The 22,920-nt window shown below is 42.7% G+C and overlaps 1 protein-coding gene across 8 annotated transcripts in view; it reads right to left on the bottom strand.

The window, feature by feature from the left end:
- The window catches only part of AKAP13 (A-kinase anchoring protein 13), a 209,988-nt gene that overhangs the window by 54,476 nt on the left and 132,592 nt on the right, over positions 1-22,920 (bottom strand). For all 8 annotated transcript variants that reach the window (XM_032699851.1, XM_032699853.1, XM_032699850.1 and 5 more), the window contains exons 11-12: positions 5,388-5,469; positions 1,432-1,568 (exon numbers count right to left, since the gene is read on the bottom strand). In XM_032699851.1, coding sequence (XP_032555742.1) covers positions 1,432-1,568; positions 5,388-5,469 — 219 coding nt within the window. The remainder of the gene's footprint in view (positions 1-1,431; positions 1,569-5,387; positions 5,470-22,920) is intronic.

Raw genomic sequence — 22,920 nt, 5'->3', positions numbered from 1 at the left:
GTTAACTTTCCAAATATAAAAGGGGAAAAAAGATAAAATTCTGTATAGTATAAAATTTGCTGTGTTCCCACAGCACTATTCTCCTACACATCCCCATACAAGCATTAAATCAAGCTCAAATGGCAGTTGGCTGTTGGAATTTTGGTCACTCTGCACAAGAAAACTGAAGACAAACAGCTCTGACAAACAGCCTTATATTCCCACAATCCATGGTCCCGGATCCCTTTGAGAGTAAGATGGGAAAGGGTGAGGCTGGTGAGCTCTGTGCCCTACCACATGCATTAAGGATGACTTTACTGTTCATTTATAGCACATGAGATCACTTAGCCTGGGTTGTGGTGTTTCCCGTCCTGCTGGAAAATATTTGCCATCATCTGATTTGATTTCAGCAAACAGAATTTTGTTTTATTATATATATTTCTCTGAAAGCAAGTGTGAAAACTACTCCAAAAGTTTAGTTTTTCAGAGCAGGAGCTGCACCTCCTCAAACAGGTGAGCTGGAGCTGCACCAAAGTGTGTGATGGAGACCAACGTGATAGCTGCTCTAAAGAAGGTTCACATCCCTTTGATTCTGCATCACTATATTCTTTCTGGGTGCTTTTTCATCATCTACTTACAGCAAGAAAAGTATAAATAACCAGCAAGACAATTCTTAAAGAGCAAAAACCTAATCACCTTCTGAATAAATTCTGGCTGCTCTGATACAGATGCAAAAGTCTGATGCCAAAAACCTCTGCTCAGGAGGCTGACTCTGTCTCTCAGGTCTCTCCCACTCCTCCTTCTCAGCCACGAGCAGCACAAAGGGCACAGGGATGACTAAGGTTAGTAATGACTTCTGTTGTTGATTTTAAGCAAACTTGAAAACATTTTCATTCTGCTTGCACGCAAACAGGCATTAGAGGTATGTCGCCTAGGCAACAAAACTATTCCCTGGAATTGGCCTGAAGTATTTAAGAGTGTTTCCTTCCTATCACACTGAATTTACAGAAAAACACTGGTTCCTCTGAGTATTACAGTATATAAATCTAGAGGTGTCAGCACAGAGGTCATCCTTTGCTGGAGAAAAGCTCTTTGTTACATGGGTTAAAGATGGATTTCATAGCGTCTGTGGAATCCCTAATGACCTTGCAAGAAAATCCACCCTTTCAACTGTTCCTCTGGTGCCTGATTTACTTTTGGACAGACAAAATTACTTTCATTTTTTTTAACACTGGGGGCTACAGTTTTTGGAATTATGCTGCAAGTAAATATATCCCTCATGTTGCTGCATCTGAGAAGGAGACCGGATCCTGCCCATCTATTTCTTTGCAGGATAATCGTTTCCAGGTTTCTAATTCACCAGTGAAACCAAGACGATCTCCATTTGCAGTATGGGTTTATCAGATCAGGCCTCAGAGGTTTTTTAACCATATCCCAACCAGGCTTTCCTACCTTTCCAAAGACAAGGTCTTCCATCCCATCACCAGACAAGGGGAAGAGGTCAGACTCGCTCCCAGACTCTCTCTTAAGACCACCCTGTGACGAGGCACAGACACCACTCAGCCCATCCTCCAGGAAGTTCTCACATTCTGTGGGAGCAAAGCAGAAAGAGTTATGACCTGATCCGTTCTGTAGCATCCACACATCCAGCTTGCACAATCTCAGTAAACTCCAGGATTTAAACAACAGCTTTATAACTTGTGCTCATCTCCCAAAACCATGCATGCGAGTTCTCAATTTATTCAAGAGTTTAAAACTCCTTTTTAATGCCTCATTGAAGTACACGGTGCAAAGTGAAATTCTGCTTGAAATAGCCATAAACACTTGTAGCTTAAGATGTTGATAAATATGCTACATATCAGGTATCCCACACAGAGGATAAAGGAATGTTTCCCATCGATTGCAACAACTGCAAAATTAGGTTTGTATTCAATACATGTAGAAATATAACTTGACTGTATTTACTTTTTTCTCAATTAAAGAATCAATTCCCTCTAAATGCCAAGGTCTTCTAATGCATATTTGGTTGATTATTTCATTCCTTTCTCTACACTTCTCACTGAAAAAGCACTATTGTGACTTCCATGACAAACTTCACTTTCTTAAGATTCAAAAATTAAGTGATTTTTTAAAAAACTCTCAGTTTTTGTAACTCCTGACATTGAAATGTAAGCATGTTGCACCTCTTCTTTCTCAAACACTTTCAGCTGTTTGCTTTGGGCTGATCAGCAGCACACAACTAAACTGTGGCCCCTGTGAAAACCCTTCTTTCCAAAACCCTTAACAGAAAAGTATTTGCACAAAAAATTGCATGTATATAATTTCATCTGTTCAGTCTTCAGGCAAAAGCATTAATGACAATTTTGGCAAACCCTGAACATTCTTTGCTCCCAGCTTAAAATATTTTCTAATTATTATATTTTTTAATTAAAAAAAAGGTGTTACTTTGTAACCTGCTCTAACTAAACATATCCAAAATGTGCTCTCTTGTCTGAAGAGGAGCCAGGGCAATAAAATATTGGTTCACTCTTAAATTACATCTGACTAACTCTGTCCTTGGTGATGTCAAGCTTAAACATCAATGCAAGGACGAGTCTGGGAAGCTTGAAGTCATTGCTTTTCCTTCCCCATCCTTAACCTGTGCCTGACAGCAGCTATCAAACACTCCAGCTACATCCCAGCTGATGGGAGTGACTGCTCTGCTGGAGAAAATAATATTACTTTGACAGTGGGGCTGTCCCCATTTAGGGTAGGGGGCGTCAGAGCCAGTCGGAAACCCCATTACCCCGTAGAGGAGTTTCCACACCACAGAGAATTGGAAAAACATTTATTGGATGCTGCAGCTGCTCCTGTTCCCCTTTCGGTAAACCTGGAAAATCTGAACTGCTTTTCCATCACCGAGGGGGAGAAGGGAGGGGGAAGAGAAGAAGAAAGTGGGGAAAAAAAAAATGAAGGGAAAAGCAAAGACAAGCCGGAGCTGCTGTAAGGGAACAGGCCAGGGTGCCGGCCATCCAGCTGGCAGCCAGCAGAGCATGTCCACAGCCCAGACTGAAAAACAAAGGGGCTTGAGCCACGTTCCAGTGGAAAACCAGCAGGGACAGTCCAGATGTGCCGAGGGATGGATACCTCACCCTGATGATAAATCATAAGAGGCAGCGAAGCCTCCTCTGCTGGAGCCTCCCAGGGACAGAGGACATGAAGTGTTGGGGAAAGATGATGAGGAGCAGAGAGATGAGGACACCCCCACACCTCAGCTCATGTGTGATGAGAAACTGATTCCCAAACCCTCTCTTCCCTCTATCCTCCTTTATTTTCTTTTGGGGATGTGTGTATCTTCTCTCCCTTTTTCACAGTTAGCTGGGTTTGTTTTGAGCTGCACAGACCCTGCACAATGCTGAGCTCCATCTCCACACCTGCCCTGGCAGCCTGGTGACAGTGCTGGTGTGACACAGGGCCTGTGACACTGACTCCTGGCACACATACAGACACACACACTCCCTGTGCTCTGCACATGCTGGAGTTACAGCACAGCTGTGCTGCTCTGTTCCTCTCAGGTGGAAACACAGTGATGATTGGAATGCATTTCTGCACATCGTATAGAGGCAAAAAAAAAAAATCACACAAAAAAAAGAAGAAAATTTCCACGTAACTCCTTCCTGTATATTCTCCAAACCCTTGTGTCCTCCAAGGTAGGGCTGAGCCCTCCAATTCCATGCTGATAACTATACATCTGCTACACTCCTCTATGCACTTGATTTCAAAAGCACTGACAGAAAATGAGAGGCTCCATTTTTTGGAGTTACCTTCTAAGATCTGAGGACTCTGTCCTTACAAGCCATTTCAGCAGGATTATTCAGCACATGAAAAAGGCCTAATTCCTTATCAAGTAGTGTATTTTTAAGTTAATCACATTAAAACAGCTAGTGGTTTTACTGCTGTTAGGTATTGCTACATTCTTCTTGCCCTCTCTGCACTGCCCAGCATCACAGAGCAGCTGGAGGACGCGTGTGCAGTAATGGCATTATTTCTAGAAAGGCCAGAACCTGCAAATTAATCTACATAAAAACCTGCCTCTTTGTGCTTGTGATACAGACACTTATTACTACAATTATTAATATAAATTTGTATATACAGATACCTAATTACATAACTGTTATAATATTTCTATAGTGTGATATTGCATCAGATAACTAATAGGTGTGCAACTGATACTGATCCATAAGAATGCATGATTACAGATTTGGCAATTCAAACGAGTGCATGTAGTTTTGCAGATTAATAGAGTGCAATAACACTTGCCTGAAGCATAAAAACCTAGTACCAAAAGGCAAGGGATTTGAGGATACAATTAATAAAGAAGAAGCATAGCAATACCACAGGTTCTCCTGTAAAAATACTCTTGAAACAGCTATTCACTATTCTTCTAAACAGAGCAATTTTTTTTTTTTAATAACAAAGCACTTATTTAACTTTGATGGGAGCTAGAACTTCTACTCAGAATAAAACCCTTGAGTTAGTAACTGACATTAGGCCTTCTTAGCCTACACTCTCAAAAGATTTGGTTTGAATTTAAAATTGAAACTCAGTCTTTTTTTTTTTTTTCAAGTCTCTCAGATAAATTGAAGGAGATTTGGGTTAGACCACTGCTCATAAGGACAGCAAGGCAAGAAGCCTCCTCTCTACGAACAGTTCAAGCAAAGTCCCTATTCAAGGCCCTAATAAATTACTCTATTTGTTTTGAACATGCATAATCCAATGAAAGAAAACACTTCTTTTCTTATCTTGGACACCAACCCCTCTTATAAGCTTGCCCAGACAAGATTTTCTGTCCCAGTGGAGGAGCCAGAAAGCCCCAGCCAGCACACAGGGCTGGGAGCTCGGCATGGCCGGTGGGCAGGGTGTGGGAACGATGGCTCTGAACAGCCTTCCTGCTTCCTGAAGCCTGGAATCATGGCAACTTTCAGAGAGGGGGGAAAAAAAAATAAAAATATCAAGCCACTGATCTGGGTCTAAATATGGATTCAGGAGTTTGAATTTCTGACTTTTTTTTTTGTATTAGGGTTAGCTAAAAGTCGGTCCTTTTAGCTAAGATCTATGTCTGTAAAAACCATGTGTGCCCCACCGCACTTTTGAAGTTTATTCAAAAAAGAGAAAAAAAAAAAATCAAAATACTGAAGCACTCTGAATGCACAATTATCTGAGGAGGTGACACACCACACAGCTCCCTGCAAGTCAAGTGCTACAGCCATGTGCTAACAATGACTCACAGCACATTCATCACACCGTGTCTTCAGTTCATGTGTTTTCCCCGTCAAGGCAAGGGATGTCAAAAATAAGAAGAGCAAGAAGGATAGAGAAGGTGAGGGGAATGGCTGCTGGTCTGGAGCTGCCATCAGCACGCTGCTCACCTGGAGACTCCCGTGTCCGCTTGCGCTCCAGCAGGGAGGGATCGGGACATGGCTCCAGCGAACACCAGCTTTCGCGGTTTATCTGGAAAACAGACCAGAGCACATCAAACAAAGGCCACTCTCGCCAACACCCGTCAGTCTCTTCTGCAATGTCCCTCTGCATTGACCAGCAGATACAGAGTTATGGCTGAATTTTTTCCCAATAATGAAAATGTCAAAAGTAACATAAGATTTTTTTTAATTTTTTTTTTTTTTAGCATCACAAAACAAACCATTAAAATATGCCAAAAAAACTTTATTTCTCTGTGGAAAGTTTGATTTCAAGGTGGCTCCTACCCAAGGAAGGAGTTCAGAGGGAGGATGAGCCAGAGTTTAAGCTACCAGTTGAAGACTAAACACCCTGGCTTCAACTCCCACTTCCATCTGTAGTGGGACTGCAGGCAAAATACTCCTCTGCTTTATGCCTCAGTTCACTACCAACAGAACAGCAATTCCTTACCACCCACATTGCTCTACAGACAATCACCTCAGAGATAGCAAGGTGCTCTGATGCTGTGGAAATGATGGCTTGGGAAGTGCCCAGGTCATGGTGAGAACAAGAAGCACTTTGGGTTTGCATTAACTGAAATGATGATGATGATAGAAACGTCCATTTTAACACTAAGACACATCACATGGTTTATTTCAACAGCAGCCCTTATCATCTTACCCTGTCCCTCACCCTTTCCATGACTCCCAGTCTTTCAGCAAGGATGACTGATCTGTTCTCAGCCTTCTCCTCCCTCTGCCTGTGCTTTCATCTTCCTCACTCAGGTTGTGCTGTCCAACATTTTGACTCCGAAGTCTGCTGAACTATCCACAACCCTTGGTCATCCAACACTTGCTTCCCATCACTTTTGTCTCCAGCCAGCAAACTCTGGAAGCCCCTTTACTCTCTCTGTTGTTTCTTCGAGGCAAATGCCTTTATTTGTCAAATGCATGCAAATCTCACCTGTCCCACACAATGAAATCCAGAGATTATTTCCCCTCCTGGCCTGCCTCAAACACAGGATCTCACATGTTAAGTTGTAGCTAAAAGGAAACTACTGAAATGGATGACTTTGCCTGATATATCAACTATTTCTTCTACCATCTCTCTCTGGTTTTCATTTTCTCTCCTGAAATAATTTCCTTTCCTCTATGTCAAATAGTGAATTTTTACTATTTAGTTTTAGCCTCTGACCCATGTTTAAACCTCCTCTGTGATCCCGCTCTATTTCTGCAGTCCCTTGCTGGATTCTCATCCTCTCACTGGTTGCCTTTCTCCTATGTTATGAAATGCACTGGTTTTGCCTTTTTATTCTTTTTTTTTTTTCTTCAATAGAGAAAAACCAAGACTCTCCTACCCTTGACCTGACAGGATGCTTTGACTAATGACCCACGTCCTTGTTTCCTTTCTCACTGAGATCATGGAACTTGTTACTGCAGTTGTTGGCTGGTGCTCCTCACTGCTCTGGCTGCATCCCCTGCCTGTCACCCAAGGGGCTCCTGCCAGCACCTCTGCTCACCTCCTGCTCTCCACTCCCCCTGACCTGTCAGCTACTTTCTACAGCACATTTTTCTTCCTCAGGTTTTATCCTCCTCCATACTTCTGGGATGATAAAACAGGCTTGGAAGGGCCTCTGACAGGTCAGCTAGTCTCTTTCTGCTGCTCCAAGTCAGGCTCAATTATCATCTGAGAGGTCTTAATCCAACGTGCCCTTAAAATCCTCCAGTGGCGAGAATGCTGTGACCTTCTCCCGTCAGCAGCTCTTGCTGACAGAAACAGGGAGGGAGCAAAGAAGATCTGAGAGGGGAAAAATGAGCAGGAGTCTCTGAGAAGAGTTGAAGGAGACACTGTGCTTTGCCGGAGTCAAGTCTCCGGGGCACCTCAGTGCACATCCCACATGGTCATTGTTCCCCACTTCCATCCAATTTTACAGGCTGTTTTGCTTAGATACAATGTACACTTCCTAGCACTTACTCACTGACTCTGCTTATACATATATATTATATACACATCCATCCAAGATCCCATTACACCCCGCTATGCACGCACATCTAAGATCCCAGTCTTCCCTGCACCTCTTCTCAACACGCACACCTGCATATTCATCTTCTCCCTTTTGCATACAGCACATCTATATTAAATGAGAGGTGGAGAGGGAAAGAGAAGCAGTCTGAAGTCTGAGAAGGGTTTTTGTAACCAAAAACTCAAACCAATGATTTTTTTGTTTTCCAAAGGGACACAAAGATGTTGAATTTTAACTGTTACATGGTCAGTGGGTCACCATTTGGATTCTTTCAACAGAAGACACTCCCTGTTCTCAGTGAGGCTGTGTGGTATTGAACCCGAGCAACTAAACTTAACTGCAGAATTTATTCTTTTTTAGTCTTAAAAGAGCTGCAAAGTCAATAAATACCACTTTATGACTGTAAAATCAATAAATATCATGTTATTATCCTTTTCTCTCCAGATAAAGCAGAATCTATTTGCACCATGGTTTCTTACATTTTATTAAAGGCAAATCTAGAGGTTGAGCCTGAACATATGGAGAAGGACAAATGCAAATGAGCTCAAGTCCACACAAACGAAGGAACGACCCAATTCAGATACAAAATCAAATTCTGCCTCCTTCTGATTTGCTTGCACCTAACTCCTTCCTCATCATATTGAGTCTGACCCTTCATACTTTTAAACAAATCTCCATTACATTTAAAGGAACTACTCCTGATTTTTACTGATATCCACTAAGGGAAACCAATTATTACACATCCCGATCAATAATTAGCAAGAAAGTAAAATATAAGGAGGTTCAAGTTGTCTGTTGAATAAACTATATTAGGGTGAATTAACATTATATTTTTGCCCTTAATAGAACCAATTGAGTCATTCACTGAAAATGCATTATAGACATTGGCACTTTTTCAAAAAAGATTTGAGTATTTTTCCCATTTCCCAGCCAGCTCTCTCCTCAGCCCTGTGGCTTTGCCAAGTATTGAAAACGTCTGCTTTTTTCTGTTAAAAAAAGTAATGAGAGAGTAACACTGAGGCTTAAGGTGTTGCTTCAGATATGACTTATTATGTACAAAATAAAACATTAGAACTAAATATTTATCTCAGTAGCCCTAATTCAGGAAAAACAATAATCACCACCATCAAAACACAAAGGAAACCACTACTATATACAAGTATTCCCTATGCCAAAACGAGCCCAGACAGGACTTGAGGGAGGTTTACTGAGTGCTCTCAGGAAACTGGGTGGTCTGTAGATACTCAAAACACAAACCCCACTATCCACAGCTCAACACTGATCACTGGGATCCCTCCTCAACACCTGAATTCTGTTTGTGTTTACTCAGGACTAGTGACTACAAGTACAAACAGTAACGGCTGGAGAGAAAATCACCTTTATAAAAGCACCTAAACATCAGGAGCTGGGTAATGCACTAGTATGAAGAAATTTGAAATGAGGTTGTCTTGGGATTTTGTGGACACATGAGCATTACATGTGATAAAACTATTCCTCCCTTCTTCCCTCAGTGTCTGTTTAGCTGAGAGAAGCCCAACAACAGGATCACAGGCTGGTGGCCACAGAAGATTATAAAAGCCCCCCACACTCTCTGATTATAGCCCACTGATTCCAGGCATCCCAAGTCTTTGTGGTGGGAGTGGAGGATGCTGTGGTGTTCTGATGGCAGAGGGAATATGAAACAGCCTCTGGGAACAGAGTTTCAATACAGTTTTTGAAGAAATGCCAGGAGAGAACCAGCTATTTTCCACACAGAAGCCTGAATGTGTTTATCTGCAGCTCAGACATAGAATGAATCATGGAAGCACATCCCCAGGCACAAAAGACTGAATCCCAAAGGATTTTGTGTTTGCCTGTGAAACACTAGCAGACTAAATGTTCAAAGAGGGCTTTAGGACACCAGCTGGAGCTGCGAGCAGCCGACGGTTCGATTGCTCTTTCTGGGCACACACACATATTTCCTGACTCTGAGACCTCTTCCTGCAGACATTGAATTTGAAACTTAATGTGACTTATTGGAGAAACTTCTTTGCATAAGAAAAGGCCGGTGCTGGACAACCTGTGAGACAAACAGGGCTGGGGTGTCCTCCGTCTCGCAGGAAAAATGAGTGAGCCCAGACTCTGTTCCCAGGCTCTTCTTTCCTGTACCCCTATATGAGGGTCTTGGCCAAGGAGCTATCTAATCTCCTGCAGTGCTTGAAGTCCTGTGCGGTGCCTGTCTGTGAAAACCAGGGTTGGGACCTCCTTCTCAAAGACATTTCAAAAATATCTGCTTCTGGCAGAGCAGTGTGCTGGAGGGTCCCTAGGAACGGGCCCCTTGGAGGCCAGTGGCTACCTGGCTCCCATGTTCCTCTCCTACCTTTCCAGCACAGAAAAGTCCTTTTCTCTCCCTCTGGTTTTATTTTAACTCTTCTTGCCTTCCATTTCACAACAAAGAGAACACAGTGACCTTTCGGGAAATCTTCCGCTATTTTAGAAGTTTGCACTTGCCAACCTCACTGGTAGTGATATAAATCAACACCTCCAGAGCAGAAGGAACCATATGAATTTAACTTTCATTTCCTAACAGATCTCTAGAGATTCCTCTTCCCTCCATATTGTGTTAACTTTGTCCTAAATTTACAAGTTTCCATTTCTCTCCCTTTCTTTCTCCAGCTTCCTGACTAGGATCTATGTTGCAGTTAAAACCAGATACTACTGTACATAGGAAAATACTTAGGAGACTAAGTCTAGCTTGCCTAGTGTTTCATTAGGTACCTGTACACTTACTGAGTAACAGCTGACATAATAATGAGAAATGATACAATGATTTTTTTTTGGGGGGGGGAAATATATGTAGACTCTAATTTTTTTCTAGGAACTCCCTGTTCCTGAAAATTTCCTATAGGATAGTTTCATTGAGGAAATCTGTACACATAACTGGAATTCAATGTTTATACTGAACAACTTTAAACTTTACAATTCCATTTACAATGGAATTATCCAGTTGCCTCTAATTTCTGCACTAGAAATGAAAACAACAGTTGATTCACCCCCTTCACAAAATCCACCCCTAAAGATCCTCCAGACCTCTTTCAAAAAGAGCATGAAGAATGGGGCACCTGGGGAAGGAATTTCCACTGTTTCCTTCAACATCTGTTGCTGCAGAAAAACTCCATATACACGAAACTCACATAAGAGCAAAAATCACTGCTTTGGCAATCATCTTACCAGACAATATTAAGAGCAGACATATCAATTTGCTTGTGAATTCCAGATTTATTTTTTATTTAAATTTTTTTTTGTAATCTCCCTGTGTATTTTCTTAGCTTTGGGGGAAGAAATTAACATGTGGATGCAGAACACAAAGACATTCTCCAGTGTATGCTGAAAGGGACAACACTTGCATTTCTTCAATGATTTCTACGGAGATTTTTCTTTTAGTACTGTGAATACATGACAGGGAGCTTTTTACCTTTAGGAGTTTTTTACCTTTACAGAACTGGTGACACCATATCAGGACATTTTTTCAAGAAGACCCAAAGTGATCTTGCTCACAGCAACAAACGAGCAGTTCTGTAGGAAACTCATTAAAGGATTACACCAGAAGAGGTTCCTACCACCACAGGACATGTTACATGACTGAATAAATCAGCACTTTGTGGTGTAAGAGCAATGCTGAATTCTTAGAGTGCGTTTTTTCCCCCAGCAATATTCCAGCTGGGGAAAGGAACGTGTGCCCCAAATACGTTTTCCAGCCCTTGGCACTGGGATGTCCTCCACCAGCAAAATTAAGAGTCCTGGTAATGACAAACTTTAATTAAGCTTTAAAAATAACAGCATTGACTTTGCATAAAAACCCTCTCTTGACTAACTAACATATGTGAGCAAAATTCCCACAAACATGTGTGTGCCTAAGGTGAGAACACATTAACTTCATTTAAGTTGTCCTTCCTGTCCTAATTCTACATGAGACACAAAGAGAAAAACTCAAAAGCTGTCCACATCATTCTAAATACAATTCTCACCTTCTTCAATAACCATAACAGCATGGACAGATGTAGGATTAAAGTTCAGAATTATTTTAGGGCCGCAAAGATTGATGGACACTGTGTACCCATCACCGGGGGATGGTGCTTCCCTCAGACGAACAACCCCAAAGAAGGAATGAACTTGCTTATGTGTCGATAAACCAAAAACATAAAAAAGAAAAAGCTAAGTAAGAAAACATACAGTGGAAGGAACCCTAGTTTCAGTTAATTTGGGGACCTTCTCCACATAGCACTCCTAGCTCAGGATGCTACAAATGACCCTTTGCCTTAGGTGGGCAGGGTTCATTCCAGAGGATCATCTCCAGTGCCAAGGTAGAGCTATCAGAGCAGCCAGGGAGCAGAATAATTCCAAAATCCCTTAATTAATTATTAATGCAGGTTTTAATTTCACGAATAATATTCTGATCTTTAACTGGAAGCCAAATGGCATTGGTTCATCTGGAAAGCAGATAAATCAAACCTCAGTACCCCAGCTATGAAAAAAACTTACACCTACTGCCTACACCTAACAGTCTGAACATTCACATATAAAGGTAAAGTGCAAATAGAGGCAATAAGCAATTATAAAACATTCCCAGTTGCAATTGCTCAGTCTCCCATTCCCAAAGTAAGCCCAGTTCTTACTTCCTAACTCTGTTCATCCACACTTGAACACTTGTCTGACTTCACATGCATTTGAAAGGTGCCAGTCAGTGTGGTTTTTGTATTCTGTCCCTAGATAGTTATATTTGTGGTAGCAGGCACAACATAAAAATGAGACAGGGCTGCCAACGCACACATGGGCACACTGAGACTTCCCATTTTGGGCTTGCAATAACACAGCACAGACTGCTTTACCCTGCACGTAGCTGCTCAGAGCTCAGCAAAATGTTCAGACAAGCAGACATCCCGCATACCCCACACCTTCTCCCTCATCTGCTACAAAGCAATCCTGGCAGGAGTAACAATGGCAAATTTTTATGTCATTTCTGCCTCATCCAGGCTTCCCTGCACAGTGGTAAACCACTCTGTTCAGGGCCCAAGTTCATCATGGTTCCATTGCTGCAGCAGCCAGTGAAGAACATGGAATCACAGAATGGTTTGAGTTGCAAGGGACCTTAGAGATTACCCAGTTCCAAAGCCCCTGTCATGGGCAGCAACACTTTGCAAGAGACCAGGTTCCTCAAATCCCCATCCTACCTGGCCTAGAACACCTCAAGGGATGGGACATCCCACAGTTTCTCTGCATCAGTGCCTCACCTCCGTTACAGTAAGGAATTTCTTCCTGGGATGAAGTCCTACCTCTGACATAGAGGCTGGGACACAGAGTAACCTGCTGCCTCTTGCTTTTTTCTATGTGGGGAGGAGGAAGAAGCTATGTTAAAGCCAAAAATAACTGTGTGCATCAACCCTCAAAATTGCTGAGGTTGATTTTTTTCATAACTCCATAAGCCACTGTTTCAGGCACAATCTAAACATGGAAAATTTGAGCCTCAACACAGTGACCCTTCAGAAGACACGTGCATTGCAAAATAATCAGCAGGAATCAAAACTCTTTTGTGACTGTATCTAAAGATGGTTGCAGTCAGTGCAAACATAATCCCATCTATAAGCATTTAATATCCAAAATGACACAAGATCTTTGTTCACCACTTGTTCCAGTTGTCCTTCTCCACCAGCTGATTTTATTTTCTGTGTCACAACTCGTGGAGGTATTTAAAAGATGTGTAGACGTGGCACTTGGGGACATGGTTTAGTGGTGGGCTTGGTAGTGTTGCTTAATGGTCGGACTTGATGATCTTACTGGTCTTTTCAACCTAAACAGTTCTATGATTCTATGATTACTGAGTTCTCTGTCTTGAAATGGAGCAAAGAACGTATTCATCTACCACTCAAAGAAACTACATCTTGTCCAAGTCAATCTGCAGGCCAAACTGAAAGCTGTTTGGTGCTTCGCAGGTATCTTGCTAAAATTTCATTCAGACCAAACACTCTTGATGGGTTTGCTTTTGTTTTAAGGGTATTTATTTGCTTTTCAATACTTGACACTTAAGCCTTGTCCTCTTAACTCTCCAAAATACAATTATCTAGATAATGTACAGTTTTATTTCAGTTTTTTAATTAAAACCAAACTCAACAAAATCCCCGCCCCCAGCTCTCTCATTAAGGACCTGATCCAACTCCCATTAACGTCAAGAGATGATCTGCCACTGACGCACTCTGGTGCTGGCTGGGATCCCTAGATCATCAAAATTTAATTTCATCTACCAGTTATGTTACAGAAACCAGATAAAACATGAAGAACAACTGAAAATCGAGCTAAAGTTGATCGTAGCTATAGCTGTCACCAGCACCCTCCTATTTTAAACATCTGCAGCCTGTACAGCCCGTGTTGGGAGCAGCAATGCGTGCACACACACACATATATGGACACTGAGTCATTTGCAGGGACAGACAATATAACCCACAGTTTTGAAACGCAGTTAGGAAAATACTAGTTGGAACTAACAAGAGACACATTTTGTTATAAAATCTGAGCTTTGCTGAACAAAAACTAATTTAAGGAACTGGTGACATCAGAAATACTGAAGTCAGATAAGTCTAGTGAGTTACATTTCAACCCAGGCATTCAGATACTCTTTATAAAGAGAAAGACTGTGTTTTATATTGGCAACCAAGATTGTCAGGGATACCAGGTCTTCTCCCAAGAATTATTAAACAGTCATTTCATAGAAGTAGAGTGTGCACAATACGTCAACCTTTTTAATGACTCACAGGGTGTCTAGAGACTGAATACTATGGGATTCAATCCTCAATCAGCATCATTAATATAAGAGTTCAAAAATACTCCAAAAAATTGAGTTGGTAGAAAAAACAACTTACAGTTATTTGTGCCACCAAAAATGATGATACAATACTTTCATCCCTAAACCGAGCAAGTTAACAAAAGCTAAGTCTATTTTAGTGCAGATAAAGTAGGACAAGAATCAGTTGAAAATAAATTTGTTACATGTTCTCATCTTGACTTTGAAACAAGAGCACGAAGCAAAAATCATAAAAGAGGAAGCCATACGATCATTCACAGTCCCACTACTTCAGCTAAGAAAAAGAGAAAAAGGGAGAGGGAAAGGAAATGCTCTTCCAGGAGTTAAGATCTCTGAGTTGGGCTGTGTTTTGCAGTCCCTCTGGCTGCTCTCCTATTTCCATTCACTCTGCCAGGAAACTGCTGAAGCTCCAAAAAGCTGTTACAGAGACAGGACATTCCCAGACTGCCATTGTGCCATTTGGTGGAGCACTTGCTAATTTTAGATTAGAGGAGGAACACACTGGGACAATTAGCCAAGAACCACTCCTGACTCTTGCTCCAACCCATCCTCAGACAAAACTCACACCCAAACAACAAGACTGACAACAACACCCTTCAAACACAAATGAGAAACAGAGGCAAAGGAGGATCCACCATGCCTTTTTTTTGACAGAATACATCTTTCAGGAGACATGTGCATTTCAACCCCATAAGCGACCACCGGAAATGAAAACTTATTGCACCTTATGCAGAAAACCCACCTGAGAGGGTTTTAAATCAGGAGGGGACTGTTTAATGACAGAGGACAGGGAAGATGGTCAGGGAGTGATCCCAAAGAGTGCATGCCACAAGAGATTATCTAGCTCCAGAGATAATAATATTTGGCACGAAATGGTTTGATAACATTCAAAACTATCCCCATGCTGAAGGGTAAGAGCTCTCCCACCTGCCCCTCCTCTCTGCACCACCCAGCTGGGGACACGAGTATAGTGAGGAACAGATCGATCCGTTGGAGACAGGGAAAGGAACCCGTAAAGAAATGCACAGGAACACCATACCTTTAACAACACAACATCTACAGTCCTGTCCACCTTGGAGATGTCGCACAGGCTGTATCGCCTCTTGTGGCGTTCGTACATTTTGTCCAAAAAGCCGGGAGTGGAGGAGCAGAGCCCACCATGAACCCCGGGCTGACCACGGCCAGGCGCACTCCAGACCTCTCACATCCGTGCTCGGAGGAGTCCCTGTGTCTCAGCACACCAGCCTGTCCGAGTTTCTCAACAGGAAAGAGAAAATCCCAGAGCTGCGACGGGCTGATAAAGTCTTCTCGGAACAGATTTGCTTATACAGGCAACGCAGGAACTTATAGCAAACAAAAGATATTTGAAGACAGCTTTATACATATAGGATTATTTTTTTTGCAACTGCTAAGAATGGTATCAGCCTTCCTGTTATAGTAATAATAATAATAATAAAAAAATGTTTTCCAGACAACTTTGATATCCAAAAAGCACCAGAATTAAAATCCTGCCTGAAAAGAGAACAAAAGCCAGATGTGTGCAGCAGGAACCCTGACGCTCCGAGAGGAAAGGCAGAAGGTAGGCTCAGCCACGACGGGTCTAATTCAGGAAAAAAAGAAAAACAAAAAAAAGCCAATCACAGTATCCAACGTAAATACTGTCACCAACGTGTTTTGTCTTTCACGCCCTCATTCACTGAAAGAAACAATGAAAAAAGGTACTTTCCTCCTTTCTGGTCAGTCCACTGTTCACAAGGCAGGAGGGTTCGGTTTTGCATTAAGTTTAAATTTCTGATGACAGCACAGGGCAAAAGGAAAGAAAATAATGAAATAAAGCCACTCCCCTCCTGATTTGGGCTGGGACGTCACTACTTGCCTTTTTAGTCCTGCACCAGTGTTCTCCCAGCTTTCAAATTTACTGTGCAGTTGTGGGAGCATGATTCAGAGAGGAAAAAAAAAAAGAGGAGGGAGGGGGGGAAGAAAAAGCAGCAGCTTTTCCTTGCCAGCCTCTTCCACCTCCGGCTGCAGGCACTCAGTGTGTTTGCTCAGTCCAAAAAGAGACTGAGAGCAAAGGGACATGTTTTTGGAGAGGTAAAAAGACTCTTCCAACACCCTCAGGCCAGGTGAATCAAAGACAGTTTCAGGGTTAATGCTTTCCCAAACCAGGAATGGAAACTTATGATTTAATCAGTGCACATGGGAAAAAAAAATTAAAAAAAAAAAAAGGAAATCAGCCATTTACTTTTTTCTTGTTTTGTTTGCAACACAGAGGAAAAGATTTCAACAACTTGTTGCCCAGAAAATACAATTTTCTCTCTTTTTTCCTAGCCTGAAAGGCAGAGCTTTTTTTCCTTAAAAAAAAAAAAAAAAAAAGAGAACGCCAAAAAAACACCCTAAAGTTTTTCGTGTTTCTAATGTTGGGCCAGCTCGAGCAACTCTCTGCTCTCAATAGCTCATTCACATCAGCTGGGCCCTGCACGCTCACTGCCACATGGTTTCCTGTTTTCAAACTGCCCCCTTGCAGCCCCCTCTGCTTTCCACCCCACCCTGACCTCTCCAGGGATGAAATCTTTCCATACTTCCCTGGCTTTAGACATTCTCTCATTCACCGATTCAAGAGAGAATGGGGGCGGTTCAAAATGAAAAAAAAGGAAAAAAAAAAAGAGAGAAGAAAAGGGGAAGTGGGGTCTTCTGTGACTGGGAGTTTGTAGCAATCAGAACTTGCTGCTTTGCTAAATAGAAAAGCTGAAAATGCAGGAATTTTTAATTGCATGCTGCAAAGCAGGAAACACAGAATTGGAAACAGTACTTATCAATCCAACATTTAATTGCTGATCTCCAAAGTTGTCCTTGGCAGCGCTGGGCAAACTGGCCCACCTCCTGCTGCTGGGATTTGCCCCACTCCTGGAGCTTAGTTAGGGAGTTGTAAGTCTTTTCATCCAGTCCCACAGGGTGGTCCTGGTTGTATAAAGAGCTTTGTAACCACCAGCTCAAACTCTGGCAAAGGTGACTCAAACCCTGAAGCCTACTGAAGCATATTTTTCAGCATTTGAGTGTAAGATGAGTCTTCCAAAGGAGATCCAAACCCATCTGCTGCGAACAGGCACTCCAGCTCCTCTCTTCCCAGTGCTACACAGTCTTCTGACTGCCCAAAAACATTGCACCACAGCCTGCCTGTGAGTAACACAAGAACTGACTCCCCTCCACGCCCGTTTGGTAGAACACCAAAAACCAGGAGTTTACAGAACTACAACATACTATTTTGGGCTCCTGGATAAGACACTCCTGATCCTACAGTCAGATTACACAAAAGCAGAGTTACCCTCCAGACTTAGCAAGCTCAGTAAGCAAGCGAAGAAGGGCATCTTTTCCTAAGACTTGGTGACACAGTGGCCAACTCCCTAAGCCAAGGTCCACCGTGGGCATCGCTCCATGGCCGTGTCCTCGTGTGCTGGATGGGCTGGGGACTCACAGGGGATGAGTTCCCCCAGGTTAGGGACACAGGTAAACGCTTACCTACTCAACGCGAGGTATCTCCCCCCACTTTCACCAGGCTCCAGTCTCTCCCTCACAACCCAAAGCTTCATCTCCACCACACCACCCGCTGAACGGAGGAGGATCTCCTCTACGAGGCTCTCTTACAGCTACAATCCCTGGCTCGAGATCTCAGCCAATGATTCTGTTTTCTTCAACAACAAGCAGAGCTTCTGCTTTCAGTATTAGGACACACACGAAATGTGGTCGTACTTTGGGGACTTTCTGGAGGCACCAGTTTTCTCCACAAGTAATGAATCCCAGCAATCATGTGCCTGTCGAGATGAGGAATCAGAAATGGCTGTGACAGCATTCCAGCCCTTCAAACACTACCATAAAAGGCAGGGATTTCCTCAAATCTAAATGTACAAGACAGGAACCTATAAACAAAGTGTGTGAATTTAGTTCAGGTGTAAGAATTTACAATAGTCACTGTGCCTTAATGATGCTCTAAGGTTTCATTGCAGAAATTTTTGTTTTCAAATCAATTTAATTATGGCTGCTGGCATACACAGCCAAGATTTATCCAAACAACAACTGCACAACTCTGCCCAGATGCTCCATTCAAAGGATTTCACCTTTGATCCACAGAGGTCCTCTGGCAACCAGAAAGAGATGTTCAGCTGCCGGGCTCAGGCAATGCCCACCTTGCAGAGGAAACTGCCAGGTGAGCATCCCTACGAACTGTGACAGCACATCTTCCACAGAGGTGCAAGACAGGTCCAACTTGCGGCTACACCAACACCCAACCTTTTGTGGCTCCCGTTATCTCACCCTTCTGGCGGGTATGGAGAAATGAGAAACACCTCCAGCCAAAGGAGATGGGAGAAATGCTGGGAGATGTGCAACTTTCATAATGGGAAGTTTAAAAGAGTGGGCCAATTTTGGGATGGCCAAAAGCCACAAGTAACCCAATGTGTGCTTTCATGGAGTAGCAGGGAACTGAAAGCTCAGGTGGAAGGTGCAGACAGGTGGCAAGAGGAGGCCAGAGAAGCTGTCAGACCAGTGCCAGGTTGGGTGACTCTGGGCACAGGATGTATCCCAGGACTTGGTGTATGTCCATACCTTACCTGTGAATCAAGGTGATGACCTGCCTTCCTCCATAATCATGTGTCTTGATCTAGAAAAGGTTGGCCACTTGACAACCCTACACCTTGACTCCTACATCTTCAGCCACAGAAGAAAAGAATCAACACAAACAAATAAATAAACCAACAAAACCCCTCTCTCCCTTCTCTTTTTCTTCTTAAATTTAAGCTTCCAAATCCCTAATTTGTTCCAAGAGTTTTTTCTGTGGTTATGTTCCTGACTCACAGCCAAGATCAGGAGGCCAGTGACGACTACAGACACCCAAAGTCCATCTCATCTTCAATTCCAGACTTTACTGTTGAAGGGGGGAGAAAAACATAATATAAACAAACAGAAGATAATGTGCCAGACACACCCTCCCTTGGGAGACCACCACTCTCTTCCCACATTAGGTGGGGCTTTTGCTGCATTGTTTCAGGCTAGAAATCTTGCCTTGCACATAGCCTGACATCCACACAGCACAGAGAGCAGATGCAGAACACAGACGGAGCAGAACAAAGGTTTCCAATCTCTTTTGTCCAGCTATTTAAGGCAGTCCTTGAATGCCATACAAGTGTTTAGACAGTATATAGTATTTATGCTCTGAAACACAATGAGCCAGACAATCAGAAGATAAAGATTAAATTAAAGAAAGCCTGCTCTAGCAAGTAAATAATTCTCTTTTTTTGGTGAGTTGCTCAAAATGGAGCGGAGACGTGAGCAGCAGCCCCGGCCACCGGCTGCTGATGCGACAGTTCTGGGCTCCTTATTGAAAACATCTGGAAGTGCTGAGCTGCTTTGTGCAGACAGGAGTTTGAAACTATCCAATCGTTTCATATCCAAACCAAAGTCCAGCGCTGCGGATTTCAAGGGAAGGAAAAGAGGGGGAAGAAAAAAAAAGAAGGCACTTGATCACACCATATGATCTGTAACTCATCCAGATAAAACTCCTCCTCCACCCGCTAACAGACCTCTTAATGACAAGGAAATCATGGTTATCCTGAAACAGACTGAACTATTGTTATCTGTTTCAAATTACTTTTGCCATATCGTTATGAAACGCTGAAAATGATGCAATCTGCAGAAATACTCAGGCATATTAACTTTTTTCACTGTGGCTCTGATAGGAACTAATGGAGCAGTAGATGAAAGGAAATATTCTGCCCATTTTAAGCAAGTCAAAACCCAATTTTGGGCACTAAAACCAGGAGATAATAAATTCATCAGACAGTAAGAGAGAAGAATTACAATTTCAACTGCTCTTTTCTTAAAAGAAATCAGCTTTTTGGAAAGAGTTTTCAAAATGTTATGTTTCTGGCACTTGCACAGATAGACAAAACAAATTGCTTTTTTCCTAAAACTAAATAAGGCAAAGGAAATCTGCACTCTAATGCTGCAAAGCCTTTAAGAGGAGCACATCCAATCTGGAAGGGAGTGCACATCCATCGTGTCTGCCGGGAGGCAGGTCAGCACCCACACAGGAGAAGACTGAGGTGGATGCTCAGATGTGGATTTTGAAGCAGACCAGGCAGCTGCCGACCATAATGAGCTGACCATAGTGAGCACTCACACCACAGACCTTGGTAGAGAGCCCTGGCTGATGACAATGCATTTCTCATGTTTCCAGGAGCATTCCAAGACTGAGAGGAGCTTAGTGACCGACCTGCTCCTATCCTGCCTGTCAGACTACATTCCTGTGATGTGGTGGCACTTTGGTCCAGAGCTGCATCCCTGTGGCCATGGCAGGACCCACCAGTGTCCCACCCTCTTCAAGGGGTGGCCCCAAAAGGCTGGTTGCGATTTTGAATTCTTCTATGAGGTAGGGCATGGAAAGAAGAGGAATCACAGAGAGGGACATGGGCAGTCCCCCATGACCAGCCATCACAGGGATCCATCCATGGCAAGCACTGTGCTGCTGTTAAGGGGGAAGGTCAGCGATGCAGCAACAAACCTTCACAATCCTGGTCCTAAAACACCTCGATATTTGTCAGTTTTATTTAATCCTTGGGGCAAATCATTCGCAGTACCAACAAAAGTTTTATTCTCCAGCCTGGGCAGCCCTGACTCTGCCAAAACTTCCCTGTTTAAATCATATCTTCACACAAAAGTCTGGAGAGAGACATTTCCTCCCAGAGCAACACCGTGCTTTGGGACGACACAACTGAGCTGAATTTAACATCCAAACAATCCACCATCCAGCTGCAGCCTGTGTTTGAGCTCAAAGACAGAACCATCTAACAAACAGCTAAAGAGCCACGGGGGAATGAAGAGCGCTTGGAAAGCTGTCAGACACATGGATACATGGAGCATGTGTTTTGAGAAAATACAAAAACACCTTGAGAAACCTTCAGCCACTTCCTGACCTTCCCTTTTCTAATATTTCTCGGAGACTCAGTGTACATTTTTCAGGAATTTCCATTGTCCAAATAACCTTCAGAAAAATGCTGAAGCTTTGGTCTGCCATAGAGCATTCCAGAGGAAGTCAACTGCCCATCTTACTGCTCCCAAATGGCTGTAGGAGAAACACATCCCACGCAAGAGATTAGCAACCCCTCAGCTGACTTTACATCACTTTGCAAGATCTAGTTCTTCCTTTACCAAAAATAACCACAAATCAGGATGTCTGGCTGGCTGAAGTGCTGTGGGATCTTGGACCACACCACAGATATTTATTTAGTGTGTTATGGGAGTTGAAATACTTCTGTTGTCAAACACTGGACATTTTGCATTGCTCTGTGAATTCCAACATCCTGAAGATGGGGAAAGGAAAACACAAGTGGATAAAGCAGGAACAGTCCCCAAAACAGGTTGTAAAGGAGCATCTGAGCAATGAACTACAGAAGGAAACCAGTCTCCCAGAAGCAACCTGTGCTGCACATCCCCTGTGTCCTCCAGGATATCAGCTGCTCCCATGCTCAGCCACTTCCTTCCCACCAGGACACAGGGCCTACTGACCTACAGATTGGGTCAAACACAAAAAAAATGGCATCTTTCATAAAGAATAATACAATTTGGAACCAATGCATTTGGATGGAGATAATGCGTTGGGTTTCACAGCTGTCTCAGCCCAAGCTGAAACTGCTGCTGAAGAAACAGCATTTACTTCTTTGATCTCATTCAACACTAAAGTTGGTCATGATAGCTTTGTTAAAGTTTCCCTTCACATTCTTCTGTTGTTGGTAATGAACATGTAAATTTTACATGCACACAATGAGCCACCCATCCCAATTAGCTCAGTTAGAGCTCAGTGCTAATAACACAAGGTTGTGGGTTTGATCCCTATATGGGCCATTCACTTAAATGTTGGACTCAATAACCCTTACATGGGTCCCTTCCAACTCAGAATATTGTGATCCTGTGATAATCTTTGCTAATTATGGTGATTCCACTCTAAAGGCAGGATTACAATTTCTGGGATCTGGAAAGATAATGATATAAATGGAAGTATTTAAAACAGTGAACTGTATATGTTGGAGTTTTCAAACCATCGTAAGCTTTATATAAGTCACTTGAAATTGGTTTGCACAGGCCATCCACCAAATACTTGAAGGCCTGCTCAATCCACATGATACCCAATCAAGCAATATCTAGTAACTCATCCTACAGAGGAGCTAAGGAAGAGATCATTACATTTGAAAGAAAAAAGGGTATATTTCTTTACCTACAAAGTTCACGAATGCAAAAATCAAAGGAGTTTTTCATTTTTATCTCATTCATAATAAAAATCCTCATTCTGACACACCTGGGATAGATACAGGATATAAGAAAGTACTGATTTACACAAATCTCAGGAAGAGTAAAGCTCTACAGCTCAAGACATGAGGTTAAAAATTAGTATGAGGGTTTGTGCAGGAAAGCAAACCACCTCACGTTTCCAGAGCGCAGAAAACATCGCTGTGTTATGAAATGACAGCATGACCCCCCCACTGCTGCAGGCAGGGTACAGGAGCAGGCAGACATCACTCCAGGATGCCTCACCATAACATGAGATCAGTGCCATGAAATGTCATGGTGGATGCTTCTATCTGAAGAATTATGTAGTTAG

Source organism: Chiroxiphia lanceolata, chromosome 12, assembly GCF_009829145.1.
Source record: "Chiroxiphia lanceolata isolate bChiLan1 chromosome 12, bChiLan1.pri, whole genome shotgun sequence".
Classification (NCBI taxonomy): Eukaryota; Metazoa; Chordata; class Aves; order Passeriformes; family Pipridae; genus Chiroxiphia; species Chiroxiphia lanceolata.
The sequence above is the reverse complement of the archived record's forward strand: the minus strand, read 5'-3'. Positions and strand labels throughout refer to the sequence as shown.